The 18,838-nt window shown below is 42.5% G+C and overlaps 1 protein-coding gene across 1 annotated transcript in view; it reads left to right on the plus strand.

Moving 5' to 3' along the window:
• The window catches only part of ARHGEF18 (Rho/Rac guanine nucleotide exchange factor 18), a 794,779-nt gene that overhangs the window by 420,072 nt on the left and 355,869 nt on the right, over positions 1–18,838 (plus strand). Inside the window, exon 11 of the mRNA XM_053702932.1 lies at positions 12,526–12,593. Coding sequence (XP_053558907.1) covers positions 12,526–12,593 — 68 coding nt within the window. The remainder of the gene's footprint in view (positions 1–12,525; positions 12,594–18,838) is intronic.

The raw sequence follows: 18,838 nt of genomic DNA on the forward strand, positions 1-18,838 counted from the left end.
ATCCTATGGATAAAAAATTAGGTTTGCTTAAAAAGATGTTTGTTCAGCAAGGTTACCTTCTACAACCAATTTCATGCATTGTCCCTGTCACTACAGCCGCGTGTTTCTGGTTCGATGAGCTAGAAAAGGCGATCACTAGTAATTCTCCTTCTTATGAGGAGATTATGGACAGAATCCGTGCTCTCAAATTGGCTAATTCTTTCACCCTAGACGCCACTTTGCAATTGGCTAGGTTAGCGGCGAAAAATTCTGGGTTTGCTATTGTGGCGCGCAGAGCGCTTTGGTTTAAATCTTGGTCAGCGGATGCGTCTTCCAAGAACAAATTGCTTAACATTCCTTTCAAGGGGAAAACGCTGTTTGGCCCTGACTTGAAAGAGATTATCTCTGATATCACTGGGGGCAAGGGCCACGCCCTTCCTCAGGATAGGTCTTTCAAGGCCAAAAATAAACCTAATTTTCGTCCCTTTCGTAGAAACGGACCAGCCCCAAGTGCTACGTCCTCTAAGCAAGAGGGTAATACTTCTCAAGCCAAGCCAGCCTGGAGACCAATGCAAGGCTGGAACAAGGGAAAGCAGGCCAAGAAACCTGCCACTGCTACCAAGACAGCATGAGATGTTGGCCCCCGATCCGGGACCGGATCTGGTGGGGGGCAGACTCTCTCTCTTCGCTCAGGCTTGGGCAAGAGATGTTCTGGATCCTTGGGCGCTAGAAATAGTCTCCCAAGGTTATCTTCTGGAATTCAAAGGGCTTCCCCCAAGGGGGAGGTTCCACAGGTCTCAATTGTCTTCAGACCACATAAAAAAACAGGCATTCTTACATTGTGTAGAAGACCTGTTAAAAATGGGAGTGATTCATCCTGTTCCATTAGGAGAACAAGGGATGGGGTTCTACTCCAATCTGTTCGTAGTTCCCAAAAAAGAGGGAACGTTCAGACCAATCTTAGATCTCAAGATCCTAAACAAGTTTCTCTAGGTTCCATCGTTCAAAATGGAAACCATTCGAACAATTCTTCCTTCCATCCAGGAAGGTCAATTCATGACCACGGTGGATTTAAAGGATGCGTATCTACATATTCCTATCCACAAGGAACATCATCGGTTCCTAAGGTTCGCATTCCTGGACAAGCATTACCAGTTCGTGGCACTTCCGTTCGGATTAGCCACTGCTCCAAGGATTTTCACAAAGGTACTAGGGTCCCTTCTAGCGGTGCTAAGACCAAGGGGCATTGCAGTAGTACCTTACTTGGACGACATTCTGATTTAAGCGTTGTCCCTTCCTCTAGCAAAGGCTCACACGGACATTGTCCTGGCCTTTCTCAGATCTCACGGCTGGAAAGTGAACGTAGAAAAGAGTTCTCTATCTCCGTCAACGAGGGTTCCCTTCTTGGGAACAATAATAGACTCCTTAGAAATGAGGATTTTTCTGACAGAGGCCAGAAAAACAAAACTTCTAAACTCTTGTCAAATACTTCATTCCGTTCCTCTTCCTTCCATAGCGCAGTGCATGGAAGTAATAGGTTTGATGGTAGCGGCAATGGACATAGTTCCTTTTGCGCGCATTCATCTAAGACCATTACAACTGTGCATGCTCAGTCAGTGGAATGGGGACTATACAGACTTGTCTCCGGCGATACAAGTAAATCAGAGGACCAGAGATTCACTCCGTTGGTGGCTGTCCCTGGACAACCTGTCACAGGGGATGAGCTTCCGCAGACCAGAGTGGGTCATTGTCACGACCGACGCCAGTCTGATGGGCTGGGGCGCGGTCTGGGGACCCCTGAAAGCTCAGGGTCTTTGGTCTCGGGAAGAATCTCTTCTACCGATAAATATTCTGGAACTGAGAGCGATACTCAATGCTCTCAAGGCTTGGCCTCAGCTAGCAAAGGCCAAGTTCATACGGTTTCAATCAGACAACATGACGACTGTTGCGTACATCAACCATCAGGGGGGAACAAGGAGTTCCCTGGCGATGGAAGAAGTGACCAAAATCATTCAATGGGCGGAGTTTCACTCCTGCCACTTGTCTGCAATCCACATCCCAGGAGTGGAAAATTGGGAAGCGGATTTTCTGAGTCGTCAGACATTACATCCGGGGGAGTGGGAACTCCATCCGGAAATCTTTGCCCACATTACTCAACTGTGGGGCATTCCAGACATGGATCTGATGGCCTCTCGTCAGAACTTCAAGGTTCCTTGCTACGGGTCCAGATCCAGGGATCCCAAGGCGACTCTAGTAGATGCACTAGTAGCACCTTGGACCTTCAAACTAGCTTATGTATTCCCGCCGTTTCCTCTCATCCCCAGGCTGGTAGCCAGGATCAATCAGGAGAGGGCATCGGTGATCTTGATAGCTCCTGCGTGGCCACGCAGGACTTGGTATGCAGACCTGGTGAATATGTCATCGGCTCCACCATGGAAGCTACCTTTGAGACGAGACCTTCTTGTTCAAGGTCCGTTCGAACATCCGAATCTGGTCTCACTCCAACTGACTGTTTGGAGATTGAACGCTTGATCTTATCAAAGCGAGGGTTCTCAGATTCTGTTATTGATACTCTTGTTCAGGCCAGAAAGCCTGTAACTAGAAAAATTTACCACAAAATATGGAAAAAATATATCTGTTGGTGTGAATCTAAAGGATTCCCTTGGGACAAGGTAAAAATTCCTAAGATTCTATCCTTTCTTCAAGAAGGATTGGAGAAAGGATTATCTGCAAGTTCCTTAAAGGGACAGATTTCTGCCTTGTCTGTGTTACTTCACAAAAAGCTGGCAGCTGTGCCAGATGTTCAAGCCTTTGTTCAGGCTCTGGTTAGAATCAAGCCTGTTTACAAACCTTTGACTCCTCCTTGGAGTCTCAATTTAGTTCTTTCAGTTCTTCAGGGGGTTCCGTTTGAACCCTTACATTCCGTTGATATTAAGTTATTATCTTGGAAAGTTTTGTTTTTGGTTGCAATTTCTTCTGCTAGAAGAGTTTCAGAATTATCTGCTCTGCAGTGTTCTCCTCCTTATCTGGTGTTCCATGCAGATAAGGTGGTTTTACGTACTAAACCTGGTTTTCTTCCGAAAGTTGTTTCTAACAAAAACATTAACCAGGAGATAGTCGTGCCTTCTTTGTGTCCGAATCCAGTTTCAAAGAAGGAACGTTTGTTGCACAATTTGGATGTTGTTCGCGCTCTAAAATTCTATTTAGATGCTACAAAGGATTTTAGACAAACATCTTCCTTGTTTGTTGTTTATTCTGGTAAAAGGAGAGGTCAAAAAGCAACTTCTACCTCTCTCTTTTTGGATTAAAAGCATCATCAGATTGGCTTATGAGACTGCCGGACGGCAGCCTCCTGAAAGAATCACAGCTCATTCCACTAGGGCTGTGGCTTCCACATGGGCCTTCAAGAACGAGGCTTCTGTTGATCAGATATGTAAGGCAGCGACTTGGTCTTCACTGCACACTTTTACCAAATTTTACAAGTTTGATACTTTTGCTTCTTCTGAGGCTATTTTTGGGAGAAAGGTTTTGCAAGCCGTGGTGCCTTCCATTTAGGTGACCTGATTTGCTCCCTCCCTTCATCCGTGTCCTAAAGCTTTGGTATTGGTTCCCACAAGTAAGGATGACGCCGTGGACCGGACACACCTATGTTGGAGAAAACAGAATTTATGTTTACCTGATAAATTACTTTCTCCAACGGTGTGTCCGGTCCACGGCCCGCCCTGGTTTTTTAATCAGGTCTGATAATTTATTTTCTTTAACTACAGTCACCACGGTATCATATGATTTCTCCTATGCAAATATTCCTCCTTTACGTCGGTCGAATGACTGGGGAAGGCGGAGCCTAGGAGGAATCATGTGACCAGCTTTGCTGGGCTCTTTGCCATTTCCTGTTGGGGAAGAGAATATCCCACAAGTAAGGATGACGCCGTGGACCGGACACACCGTTGGAGAAAGTAATTTATCAGGTAAACATAAATTCTGTTTTTTCATGATTCAGAATTTCAGATAGAGTATGTGATTTTAAACAACTTTACAATTTACTTCTATTATCTCATTAGTTTTATTCTCTTGATACCATTGGTTAAAAAGGATACCTAGGTAGACTCAGGGGGCTGCTGATTGTTGGCTGCACATCTATGCCTCATGATTTTGGCTCACCATATGCATTTAGCTAGATCCCAGTAGTGCATTGTTGCTTTTTCAATCAAGAATATCAAGAGAACAAAGCAAATTAGATAATAGAAGTAAATTGGGAAAAAAATAATAATTGTATTCTCTTTCTGAATCATGAAAGAAAATGTTTGGGTTTTGTGTCCCTTTAACGCAAGCATCCATGGGAGAAAGTGCAAAAGGCATCAAACAAAAAATGAATGTATATTGCCATAATGTTAATGGTCAATATTGAAACATTTTGTGCATTGTCACATTTTGAGTTTAATAGGCCTTTTCTTCTCCATGGTTTTGATTCAGCATAAATTATACACTAACAAACTTCAAATTAGGTAGATATATGTGACAAGGTTAGGCTTGCAGAACCTAACATGTGCTTTCAATTTTCCGGACTGGAAAAGCCACAATTATGCTTCCAACAATTGCAGGAAAAAATATTAGTTGCAATAGCATTGTGCATACTAGGTAGTTTAGGTGTGAATATTATTGTGTATATATTAATATATACAGGTACAAATTCCCAAATCTTGAATACCAAAATCCTAACTTATTCTGAAATCCAAACTTTTTAATTAATATTAAAAAAAAATATATATATATATAAAAAATTACTATTTTACCCCACCGGTAAGTTACAATCTTCTGTGTCTTTGGTTTCTTTGGGGACGATTTATCACGGTCGAATGGGGCCGTATACACGTGAGCCCTTCAGGCGCGCCGGAAACAGGAGTTAAGAAGCAGCGATCTTAAGACTGCTGCTCCTTAACTTGACCGCTACCTCTGAGGCGGCGGACAGCAATCCGCCCGATCGCATACGATCAGGTTTATTGACACCCCCTGCTAGCGGCTGATAGGCTGCGAATCTGCAGGGGGCGGCATTACACAAGCATTTCTAGTGAAATGCTTGTGCAATGATAAATGCTGACAGCGTAGGCATTTATCGATGTCCGCTGCTAGAATATCAGTCTATATTTATTTAAAACAACAAATATTACCTTTCTGATTACAGTACTGTACTGTCTTTCTAAGGGTACTATTTATACAAAAGTATTAAAAAAAACTACCTTTGCTTACATGTATAAGGTGTATTATGAATACCTAAATATTAGTTTGTGATTGGTTAGCAGGGGTTCTTTAGTTCTGGGGGACAAGGAAATCAGTTAAAAGAATAAACTTAAAACAATATACTCATTCAACAAATCAAAGCTGCAGTTTTCATTTCAAAACTATTCTTATATATGAAGGTTTCATCATGTAGTTTACAGTTTGTGTTCAATGTCCATTTGCAAACGAAAATTTGTGCTCAAATACTATATGTAATAGTTTGTGATGATTAGAAAGAGTTTTGTTTTGGGGACAAGGGTATCAGTGAAAAGAAAAAACATAAAGCAATATGCTTATCTGATAGAATAAAGCTGCATTATTCATTGCAAAATTCTTCTCAGGTATGAATGTACATTATCTCTTAGCTTACAATTTGTGTTTAATGTCCCTTTAACACAATGACTTTGTTAAGCTCTGCCATCTCCAAACTCAAGTTTATATAGGCTCCTCCAAATAGGGAAAGTGTGTGTGGGGGGGGGGGGGGGTGTATGTGACCATTTAAAAACAGTTGGAGCAAACAAGGTGTTAATCTATTCAAATAATGTTCAGACTCTGCTGATATATTAATCTATTGGGAAACTACAAGGTGTTTACTGTCCCTTTAGTTATTTCGCTGCAAAGCTTTGTATTTGTGATAGGATTGTAGGTAAGAGGTCTCTAGCATGGTACTCAGGGTTTGTGTTTTAGGCTTTTAATCTAGTTAATACATTTTGTCTTGGTGCATTACATATTGCTTCTGAGAGTATCATCTTAGTCCTTATCTCCTGTTATTTTAGTGCACTGTGTGGTTGTGTGGTCATCAGGTGGATGATTGGTGGAAGTGTGTCAGTCTTAGGTCTCCTGAAGTTGCAAATTATGTTAATTGCACTGATCACTTTTATTTGCCTTTCTGCTTGTCATTTTCAAGTATCCCCTCAAATGCAAATCCTGCTATTGTGGCTCACCATTAACACTTACTGCTAATGCACTGGTAGGGATAGTGTGCCATTCAAACTATTATACAGACATCCAAATACAAATTTGTACTCTATATCTTCCGCCACAGATAAGAGCTGAACAGACGCATTCAAACTTTAGATTTCCTTTTTCCTTTCTTTTTTTCTTTACTTTGGAGGGAGGGAAACACACATTATTTCTCCAACATTGGTGTGTCCGGTCCACGGCGTCATCCTTACTTGTGGGAATATCTCTTCCCCAACAGGAAATGGCAAAGAGTCCCAGCAAAGCTGGCCATATAGTCCCTCCTAGGCTCCGCCCACCCCAGTCATTCTCTTTGCCGTTGCACAGGCAACATCTCCACGGAGATGGTTAAGAGTTTTTTGGTGTTTAAATATAGTTTTTTATTCTTCTATCAAGTGTTTGTTATTTTAAAATAGTGCTGGTATGTACTATTTACTCTGAAACAGAAAAGGATGAAGATTTCTGTTTGTGAGAGGAAGATGATTTTAGCAGACAGTAACTAAAATCGATTGCTGTTTCCACATAAGACTGTTGAGATGAAGTAACTTCAGTTGGGGGAAACAGTTGGCAGACTTTTCTGCTTAAGGTATGACTAGACATATTTCTAAGAAGACCATGTAATGCTGGAAGGCTGTCATTTCCCCTCATGGGGACCGGTAAGCCATTTTCTTAATCAAACAAACAGAATAAAGGGCTTAATATGGGCTATAAAACTGGTAGACACTTTTATGGGCTAAATCGATTGCTTTATTTGGGCATTTTATTAATGTTTATGCTGATAATTCACATTTATAAACTTGGGGAACGTTTATTAACGGCAGGCACTATGTTAGACACCTTTTCCAGTCAGGGGGCCTTCCCAGTTGTAGGCTGAGCCTCATTTTCGCGCCATTACTGCGCAGTTGTTTTTTGAGAGCAGGACATGCAGATGCATGTGTGAGGATCTGAAAGTAGCTGGAAAAGTTTCTAGAAGGCGTCACTTGGTATCGTATTCCCCTCTGGGCTTGGTTGGGTCTCAGCAAAGGCTATAGCTGGGACTGTATAGGGGTTAAATTTGTAAACGGCTCCGGTTCCGTTATTTTAAGGGTTAAAGCTCTGAAATTTGGTGTGCAATACTCTTAATGCTTTAAGACACTGTGGTGAAATTTTGGTAATTTTTGAACAATTCCTTCATACTTTTTCACATATTCAGTAATAAAGTGTTTTCTGTTTAAAATTTAAAGAGACGGTAACGGTTTTGTTTTAAAACGTTTTTTTGTGCTTTATTGACAAGTTTAAGCCTGTTTAACATGTCTGTGCCTTCGGATAAGCTATGTTCTATATGTATGAAAGCCAATGTGTCTCCCCATTTAAATTTGTGTGATAATTGTGCCATAGCGTCCAAACAAAGTAAGGACTGTACTGCCACAGATAATGAAATTGCCCAAGATGATTCCTCAGATGAGGGGAGTAAACATGATACTACATCATCCCCTACTGTGTCTACACCAGTTTTGCCCACGCAGGAGGCCCCTAGTACATCTAGCGCGCCAATGCTTATTACCATGCAACAATTGACGGCTGTAATGGATAACTCCATAGCAAATATTTTATCCAAAATGCCTACATATCAGAGAAAGCGCGATTGCTCTGTTTTAAACACTGAAGAGCAGGAGGGCGCTGATGATAATTGTTCTGTCATACCCTCACACCAATCTGAAGTGGCCATGAGGGAGGTTTTGTCAGATGGGGAAATTTCAGATTCAGGAAAAATTTCTCAACAAGCTGAACCTGATGTTGTGACATTTAAATTTAAATTAGAACATCTCCGCGCACTGCTTAAGGAGGTGTTATCTACTCTGGATGATTGTGACAACTTGGTCATTCCAGAAAAATTATGCAAGATGGACAAGTTCCTAGAGGTTCCGGTGCACCCCAACGCTTTTCCTATACCCAAGCGGGTGGCGGACATAGTGAATAAGGAGTGGGAAAAGCCCGGCATACCTTTTGTCCCCCCCCTATATTTAAGAAATTATTTCCTATGGTCGACCCCAGAAAGGACTTATGGCAGACAGTCCCTAAGGTCGAGGGGGCAGTTTCTACTCTAAACAAACGCACTACTATTCCTATCGAGGATAGTTGTGCTTTCAAAGATCCTATGGATAAAAAATTGGAGGGTTTGCTTAAGAAGATTTTTGTACAGCAAGGTTACCTTCTACAACCCATTTCGTGCATTGTCCCTGTCACTACAGCAGCGTGGTTCTGGTTCGAGGAACTAGAAAAGTCGCTCAGTAGAGAGACTCCATATGAGGAGGTTATGGACAGAGTTCACACACTTAAATTGGCTAACTCTTTTATTTTAGATGCCGCTTTGCAATTAGCTAGATTAGCGGCGAAAAATTCAGGGTTTGCAATCGTGGCGCGCAGAGCGCTTTGGCTAAAGTCTTGGTCAGCGGATGTGTCATCCAAGACAAAATTGCTTAACATCCCTTTTAAAGGTAAAACTCTATTTGGACCAGAATTGAAAGAGATTATCTCAGACATCACTGGGGGAAAGGGCCACGCCCTTCCACAAGATAGGCCTTTCAAGGCCAAGAATAAGTCTAATTTTCGTTCCTTTCTCAATTTCAGGAACGGACCGGCCTCTAATTCTGCATCCTCTAAGCAAGAGGGTAATGCCTCACAACCCAAACAAGCCTGGAAACCGATGCAAGGCTGGAACAAGGGTAAGCAGGCCAAGAAGCCTGCTGTTGCTAATAAAACAGCATGAAGGAGTAGCCCCCGATCCGGGACCGGATCTAGTAGGGGGCAGACTCTCTCTCTTTGCTCAGGCTTGGGCAAGAGATGTTCAGGATCCCTGGGCGCTAGAAATAGTTTCTCAGGGTTATCTTCTGGAATTCAGGGAACTACCCCCAAGGGGAAGGTTCCACATGTCTCACTTATCCTTAAACCAAAATCGAGAGACAGGCGTTCTTACATTGTGTAGAAGACCTGTTAAAGATGGGAGTGATACACCCAGTTCCAATAAAGGAACAAGGAATGGGATTTTATTCCAATCCGTTCGTAGTTCCCAAAAAAGAGGGAACTTTCAGACCAATTTTGGATTTGAAGATCCTAAACAAATTTCTCAGGGTACCATCGTTCAAGATGGAAACCATTCGAACGATTCTACCCACTATCCAGGAAGGTCAATTTATGACTACCGTGGATCTAAAGGATGCGTACCTACATATTCCTATCCAAAAAGAACATCATCAGTTCCTAAGGTTCGCCTTTCTGGACAAACATTACCAGTTTTTGGCCCTCCCATTCGGGTTAGCCACTGCTCCAAGGATTTTCACAAAGGTACTAGGGTCCCTTCTAGCGGTTCTAAGACCGAGGGGCATTGCAGTAGTACCTTACTTGGACGACATTCTAATACAAGCGTCGTCCCTGTCAAAAGCAAAGGCTCATACAGTCATCGTTCTGGCCTTTCTCAGATCACACGGATGGAAGGTGAACATAGAAAAAAGTTCTCTGTCTCCGTCAACAAGAGTTCCCTTCTTGGGAACAATAATAGATTCCTTAGAAATGAGGATTTTTCTGACAGAGGTCAGAAAGTCAAAACTTCTAAGCACTTGTCAAGTTCTTCATTCTGTTCCACGTCCTTCCATAGCGCAGTGCATGGAAGTAGTAGGGTTGATGGTTGCAGCAATGGACATAGTTCCTTTTGCACAAATGCATCTAAGACCATTACAACTGTGCATGCTCAAACAGTGGAATGGGGATTATACAGACTTGTCTCCAATGATTCAAGTAGATCAGAAGACCAGAGATTCACTCCGTTGGTGGCTGACCCTGGACCATCTATCCCAGGGAATGAGCTTCCACAGACCAGAGTGGGTCATTGTCATGACCGACGCCAGTCTAGTGGGCTGGGGAGCGGTCTGGGAGTCCCTGAAAGCTCAGGGACTATGGTCTCGGGAAGAGTCTCTTCTCCCGATAAACATTCTGGAACTAAGAGCGATCTTCAATGCTCTCGGGGCTTGGCCTCAGCTAGCAAAGGCCAGATTCATAAGATTCCAATCAGACAACATGACGACCGTTGCGTATATCAATCATCAGGGGGGAACAAGGAGTTCCCTGGCGATAAAAGAAGTGACCAAAATAATTCAATGGGCGGAGGATCACTCCTGCCACTTATCTGCGATCCACATCCCAGGTGTGGAAAACTGGGAAGCGGATTATCTGAGTCGTCAGACATTCCATCCGGGGGAGTGGGAACTCCACCCGGAGATCTTTGCCCAACTAACTCAATTATGGGGCATTCCAGACATGGATCTGATGGCGTCTCGTCAGAACTTCAAGGTTCCTTGCTATGGGTCCAGATCCAGGGATCCCAAGGCGACTCTAGTCGATGCACTAGTAGCACCTTGGACCTTCAACCTAGCTTATGTATTTCCACCGTTTCCTCTCATTCCCAGGCTGGTAGCCAGGATCAAACAGGAGAGGGCCTCGGTGATCTTGATAGCTCCTGCGTGGCCACGCAGGACTTGGTATGCAGACCTGGTGAATATGTCATCGGTTCCACCATGGAAGCTACCTTTGAGACAGGACCTTCTTGTTCAGGGTCCATTCGAACATCCAAATCTGGTCTCCCTCCAGCTGACGGCTTGGAGTTTGAACGCTTGATTCTATCGAAGCGTGGGTTTTCAGATTCTGTGATAGATACTCTGGTTCAGGCCAGAAAACCGGTAACTATAAAGATTTACCATAAAATATGGAAAAGATATATCTGTTGGTGTGAATCCAAAGGATTCCCATGGAATAAGATAAAAATTCCTAAGATTCTCTCCTTTCTACAAGAAGGTTTGGAGAAAGGATTATCTGCAAGTTCTCTAAAGGGACAGATCTCTGCTTTATCTGTCTTACTACACAAAAGACTGGCAGCTGTGCCAGATGTTCAACATTTGTTCAGGCTCTGGTTAGGATCAAGCCTGTTTACAGACCCTTGACTCCTCCCTGGAGTCTAAATCTAGTTCTTTCAGTTCTTCAAGGGGTTCCGTTTGAACCTTTACATTCCATAGATATTAAGTTACTATCTTGGAAAGTTTTGTTTTTGGTTGCTATTTCTTCTGCTAGAAGAGTTTCAGAGTTATCTGCTCTGCAATGTTCTCCGCCCTATCTGGTGTTCCATGCAGATAAGGTGGTTTTGCGTACTAAGCCTGGTTTTCTTCCAAAGGTTGTTTCTAACAAGAATATTAACCAGGAGATAGTTGTACCTTCTTTATGTCCGAATCCAGTTTCAAAGAAGGAACGTTTGTTACACAATTTGGACGTAGTCCGTGCTCTAAAATTCTATTTAGAGGCTACAAAAGATTTCAGACAAACATCTTCTTTGTTTGTTGTCTATTCTGGTAAAAGGAGAGGTCAAAAAGCGACTTCTACCTCTCTTTCCTTTTGGCTTAAAAGCATCATCCGATTGGCTTATGAGACTGCCGGACGGCAGCCTCCTGAAAGAATCACAGCTCACTCCACTAGGGCTGTGGCTTCCACATGGGCCTTCAAGAACGAGGCTTCTGTTGACCAGATATGTAAGGCAGCGACTTGGTCTTCACTGCACACTTTTGCCAAATTTTACAAATTTGATACTTTTGCTTCTTCGGAGGCTATTTTTGGGAGAAAGGTTTTGCAAGCCGTGGTGCCTTCCGTTTAGGTAACCTGATTTGCTCCCTCCCTTCATCCGTGTCCTAAAGCTTTGGTATTGGTTCCCACAAGTAAGGATGACGCCGTGGACCGGACACACCAATGTTGGAGAAAACAGAATTTATGCTTACCTGATAAATTACTTTCTCCAACGGTGTGTCCGGTCCACGGCCCGCCCTGGTTTTTTAATCAGGTCTGATGAATTATTTTCTCTAACTACAGTCACCACGGTACCATATGGTTTCTCCTATATTTTTCCTCCTGTCCGTTGGTCGAATGACTGGGGTGGGCGGAGCCTAGGAGGGACTATATGGCCAGCTTTGCTGGGACTCTTTGCCATTTCCTGTTGGGGAAGAGATATTCCCACAAGTAAGGATGACGCCGTGGACCGGACACACCGTTGGAGAAAGTAATTTATCAGGTAAGCATAAATTCTGTTTTTTTATGGTAGAGGGAAGAAGGGTGTATATTAAAGCTGCAGATTTTAAAAAAATAAAAAAACAGCTGTAGCTCTCTGGCTGCTAGGATATTTCTACCTTGGTTAAAACCAGCAAATATTTTGTATGGCAACATCCTTTAAAACATTAAAATGTTGTTAATTTTATGTTTCTGCTCTTTTTTAAAGATGTTGTTTCTTTGTTACAGATTGTGCTGTAAATGTTCATAAAAACTGCAAGACCTTACTTCCTGAATGCAACAGTAACAAACTAAGGGTAAGATGGGATCTTTATGGATTTAAACTGTGGTGCTTAAAGGGACTCATAGCAAATATTAAAGTGAAGGTCAAGTCTGCCCCACTCGATTCCAGTATTATCATTAACATGTATAATAAACAGCATGTTCATTCATCAAAAACTTGAAAAAGAATTTGGTCCGTTTTAAATTTTTATATTACAATTACCGTCCGTTTCACCGCAACTGTCCGCCCGACATCTTCCCTCATTTGATTGACATATTTTTTACTCTTTACCTCCAATCCCTTTACTTCCCCCGTGGCGTCCTGCCCCTTTTTACCCACGTCATCGGCAACAATCGTGCATGCGCCTAAATCCGAGTCTCGTCATCTACTTCATGCTCGTTCATGTCTTGCGCATGCGTATTACGCTGAACGCCTGCCTCCTACATTGTCTCATTCATTGTTATTGCGCGCAGTAGAAGAAAGGAAGTCAAATCACTTTTGCCGTTTATAATCATCGAAAGGGGTAAATATCATGTCAACAGCGGAATATAAATACAGATATATTATTCTTTGAAATTGACACGCATGCGCGAATGCAGTTACAATACGTATGCGCATTTTAAAATAAGTCTTGTGCACGAGCTTGGAAATGATGCGGCGGGGTTGAAGAGACGCTCGCTACTTCACTGGTGCCAAATAAGGAAGTGGATCGGGGGAGGAGTAAAAAGAAGAAACGGAGGTTTTATATATATTGAATTTCTTGGTAACTAGTTGATTATTTCAGAAAATTATCTTAGCGACTGTTATAGTTAGTTCATAATGTATACATAGGTGGTGTGCAGCGAGTAAAAATTGACCTTCACTTTAACAATCAAGCACTGCACTAAGAAAAAAATAAAAAATATTTCCTTCTTAATATGAGGAGAGTCCACGGCTTCATTCCTTACTTGTGTGAATACAGAACCTGGCCACCAGGAGGAGGCAAAGACACCCCAGCCAAAGGCTTAAATACCTCCCCCAGTTCCCTCATATCCCAGTCATTCTTTGCCTTTGTCACAGGAGGTTGGCAGAGAAGTGTCAGAAGATTCAGAGTAGTTCCTTATGAAAGGTATCTACCCTTTGAAATGGGACTGGAGTTTTAAGTAGTATTATTAGCCTCTCAGTGAGAGCATTGACGAAAATTAGAGTCTGGACATGCAGAGAGAGTCTTTCTCCGAACCCATCCAGGCTCGTATTAACAGCTCCTAATCAATCAGTGTTGACGAATTTCACTGCCTGCTTCCATCACTCAAGTCCATGTCAGGAGCGATGCTACAAGACTGTCGAACTTGAGAGGTGGTGTTTCTGTTCCACGGCATAGATTCTGGTAAGATCCTTTCATTTATTTATACACACATGATAACGCAAGAAGACAGGGTCACAGTGTGGCTCCTTTTATCTGTATGGAATCAAGGGTTAATATCTCCTGAGGGTGGATTATTGAACAGTGGGGATTTATCTCATACATTTTATTTGATTATACTGCGTTATGTGTGAGATGATTTCTGAGGCTCATAGGCTGAGGTTGGAACATACCGGTTACTTCAGAAATGCAGCTTTGCAAGCTTGGCGCGCTTTTCCTTAGCGGAGGCGGTCCTAGGTTGTGCTCCATGTGACTGGGTGTGGTCGTAGCTTCACTTCCTACTCTGACCGTGCTGGTTATCGGAGAGAAGCGGTGTTCACTGTGGGCCTGGGTCATAGGAGATTGTGAGTGCCCCAGCCATTTGGGGTATAAAGGTGGCGTTTTATATATTTATATAACGTTCACTATTGTTATATTAGGAGCCCATAGCTATGGAGGACTCTGATGTTTTAGAGGGTACTCCCTCTATACCTAAGACTAATACCTGTTTATATTGTGAGGAGGCCGAGGTATAACCGCCCTCTCAATTATGTTCCACATGCCTAGAAAAAGTGATTATGTCAAAAAAGGTTAACATGTTTGATACTACTGAGCCTTTCACCTCTGAGGGGTCCCCGTCCTCATCTCCTAATACACATGCAGTTTCCCATAGCATGCCTTCTGGAGGAGGCCTTTTACCTCCAGACTTCAATGCTCAGTTACAAACGGCGGTGTCTGCGGCCATTAGTGCTTTACCTCGCTCTGCTAAGCGAAAGGTCAAATATTTCTATCCTTCCCAGGGGTCATCATCCAGTTTATTGGCTATAGCTGATAGACGATTGTCTGATGAGGAAGTTCTTTCTGATACTTCAGAGTGTAAACTTTCTGGGTCGGAATCTGCTGCCTCTAATCCTCCGATTGCGGAGGAACCAGATTTTAGATTTAGGATGGAGCACTTTCGCTTTCTTTTAAAGGAAGTTCTGGATACCTTAGAGGTTCCAGAGGCCAAACTGCCTAACAAACCTTTAATTTCCTAAACTGGATAGAGTTTATGAAGACAAGGTTGTTCCTTAGACTTTCCCTGTTCCTGTAAAGATGGCAAACATTATTAAGATCGAATGGGAGAGGATTGGTTCTTCCTTCACCCCTTTGTCTGCTTTTAAGAAACTGTTCCCGGTTCCGGACTCTCAATTGGAGTTGCGGGGTTCCATCCCTAAGGTGGATGGCGCTGTCTCCATGCCAGCAAAATGTACTACTATCCCTTTGGAGGATAGTTTGTAGTTTAAAGAGCCCATGGATAAAAAGATGGAAACTCTGTTAAGAAAGATGTTTCAACATTCGGGATATTTATTTCAACCAGCGGCGGCATTGCCGCAGTTGCGGGAGCGGCTACCTACTGGTGTGACTCCTTATCGGAATTGATCGAGGTGGAAGGTCCCCTCGATGATATTCTTGATAGAATTAAGGCTTTAAGGGTTGCTAGTTCTTTTATTTGTGATGTGAATATGCAAATTATTTGTTTAAATGCTAAAAGGCTCAGGGCCTTTGGTCTTGGGAGGAGAGCTCTCTTCCAATCAACATTCTGGAACTTCGAGCAATCATCAATGCTCTGAAGGCTTGGCCCCGTCTGGGTTTGTCCCAGTTTATCGATTCCATTCAGACAATATCACCTTGTTGGCTTACATCAACCACCAGGGAGGAACGAGGAGCTCCCTAGCAATGAGGTAGGTATCTCAGATTCTGGAGTGGGCAGAGGCCCACAACTGTTAGCTGTCAGCGATCCACATTCCGGGTGTGGACAACTGGGAAGCGGATTTTCTCAGCAGACAATCCTTTCATCCGGGGGAATGGTCTCTCCATCCCGAGGTGTTTGCGGAGATATGCAACAGGTGGGGGACTTCAGAGATAGATCTCATGGCGTCCCGTCTCAATACCAAGCTACCCAGGTATGGGTCAAGATCCAAGGATCCTCAGGCAGAACTAATAGATGCATTAGTGGTGCCTTGGAGGTTCAGTCTAATATACCTTTTTCCGTCATTACCTCTCCTTCCTTGAATAGTGGCCCGCATCAAGCAAGAGCGGGCATCAGTGATACTGATTGGTCTGTCGTGGCCGTGAAGGATGTGGTTCGCGGATCTAGTGGGGATGTCGTCATCTCCTCCATGGAAGTTACCTTGTCACAGGGATCTGCTGGAACAAGGTCCCCTTGTTCATGAAAATCTAGATTCTCTGAGGCTGACTGCGTGGAGAATGAACGCTTAGTCCTAGCCAAGAGAGGTTTCTCAGAGAGAGTTATTGATACTCTCATTCAAGCTTGTAAGCCGGTTACGCGTCACATCTATCATAAGGTGTGGAGAACTTACTTATTCTGGTGTGAAGGGCGTGGATTCCCCTGGCATAAGGTCAGGGTTTACAGGATTCTTTCCCTGCTCCAGGATGGTCTGGAGAAGGGCCTTTTTGCTAGCTCCCTTAAGGGACAGACTTAGTCACTTTCTGTTTTACTGCACAAGAGGCTCGCTGAGCTTCCAGATGTTCAGTCTTTTGTTCAGGCTCTGGCTAGAATCAGGCCTGTGTTTAGATCTAGCGCTCCTCCTTGGAGTTTAAATCTTGTTCTTAAAGTTTTGCAGAAGGCTCCGTTTGAGCCTATGCATGTAGTTGACATTAAATTACTGACTTAGAAGGTTCTTTTTCTACTAGCCATTGTTTCGGCGCGCGCATAGTCTCTGAAATGGCTGCCTTGCAATGTGAGCCTCCTTACCTAGTATTTCATGCTGATAAGGCTGTTCTTCGTACTGGGTTAGGTTTTCTCCCTAAGGTCGTTTCAGATCGCAACATCAATCAGGAGATTGTGGTTCCTTCCTTGTGTCTTAATCCTTCTTTTTCAAAGGAAAGGTTATAATTTGGATGTGGTTTGGGCCTTGAAGTTCTATCTTCAGGTTACGAAGGAGTTTAAACGCACTTCTTTGTTTGTTGTCTATTATGGGAAGCATAGGGGGTAGAAGGCCTCACCCACTTCCTTATCTTTTTTGGTTGAGGAGCATTATTTGCTTAGCTTATGAGACAGCGGGTCATAAGCCTCCTCAGAGGATTAAGGCTCATTCAACTAGAGCAGTGACTTCCTCTTGGGTCTTCAAGAATGAGGCCTCTATGGATCAAATTTGTAGGGCGGCTACTTTGTCCTCCTTACATACCTTTTCTAAATTTTACAAATTTGACGTTTTTGCTTCGGCTGAAGCAGCTTTTGGGAGAAGGGTTTTTGCAGGCTGTGGTGCCCCCAGAATAGGGTCCGCCATACTTTTACCCTCCCGTTCATTCAGTGTCCTCTGGAGCTTGGGTATATGTTTCCCACAAGTAAGGAATGAAGCCGTGGACTCTCCTCATATTAAGAAGGAAAACATAAATTATGCTTACCAGATATTTTCCTTTCCTTCTGTATGAGGAGAGTCCACGGCCCCCGCCCGTATTTTCCAAAGGGCGGACCTAAATTTAGTTTTTTTCTCCTTGCACCATTTATATCCTGATGTTTCTCCTACTTTTCCTTGTTCCCTTGGCAGAATGACTATGATATAAGGAAAGTGGGGAAGGTATTTAATCCTTTGGCTGGGGGTGTCTTTGCCTCCTCCTGGTGGCCAGGTTCTGTATTCCCACATGTAAGGAATGAAGCCGTGGACTCTCCTCATACAGAAGGAAAGGAAATTATCTGGTAAGCATAATTTATATTTTTTAAATAATTTAAAGGGACTCTAAAATCAAAATTAAAGTTTCATGATTTAAATAGACCATGCAATAAAAAAAAAAGCTTTCCACTTTACTTTAACTACAACATTTGCTTCATTTTCTTTGTTGAATAGTAAAACCTAGGTCAGCTCATAGGAGCTCAGGAGCGTGCACATGCAGCATTCTATAGGAGCAATATTTGCACCAATGCATGATATTTCTACAAATGTTGCTGCCAACACTTCTACCTTAACCCCTTAATGACCACAGCACTTTTCCATTTTCTGTCCGTTTGGGACCAAGGCTATTTTTACATTTTTGAGGTGTTTGTGTTTAGCTGTAATTTTCCTCTTACTCATTTACTGTACCCACACATATTATATACCGTTTTTCTCGCCATTAAATGGACTTTCTAAAGATACCATTATTTTCATCATATCTTATAATTTACTATAAAAAAAATTATAAAATATGAGGAAAAAATGGAAAAAAACACACTTTTTCTAACTTTGACCCCCAAAATCTGTTACACATCTACAACCACCAAAAAACACCCATGCTAAATAGTTTCTAAATTTTGTCCTGAATTTAGAAATACCCAATGTTTACATGTTCTTTGCTTTTTTTGTAAACTATAGGGCCATAAATACAAGTAGCACTTTGCTATTTCCAAACCATTTCTTTTCAAAATTAGCGTTAGTTACATTAGAACACTGATATCTTTCAGGAATCTCTGAATATCCCTTGACATGTATATATTTTTTTTTAGTAGACAACCCAAAGTATTGATCTAGGCCCATTTTGGTATATTTCATGCCACCATTTCACCGCCAAATGCAATCAAATACAAAAAATCGTTCACTTTTCACAAATTTTTTCACAAACTTTTGGTTTCTAACTTAAATTATTTACAAACAGCTTGTGCAATTATGGCATAAATTGTTGTAAATTCTTATCTGGGATCCCCTTTGTTCAGAAATAGCAGACATATATGACTTTGGCGTTGCTTTTTGGTAATTAGAAGGCTGCTAAATGCCACCGCGCACCACACGTGTATTATGCCCATCAGTGAAGGGGTTAATTAGGGAGCATGTAGGGAGCTTTTTGGGATAGTTTTAGCTTTAGTGTAGTGTAGTAGACAACCCCAAGTATTGATCTAGGCCAATTTTGGTATATTTTAT

Source organism: Bombina bombina, chromosome 2 (assembly GCF_027579735.1).
Source record: "Bombina bombina isolate aBomBom1 chromosome 2, aBomBom1.pri, whole genome shotgun sequence".
Classification (NCBI taxonomy): Eukaryota; Metazoa; Chordata; class Amphibia; order Anura; family Bombinatoridae; genus Bombina; species Bombina bombina.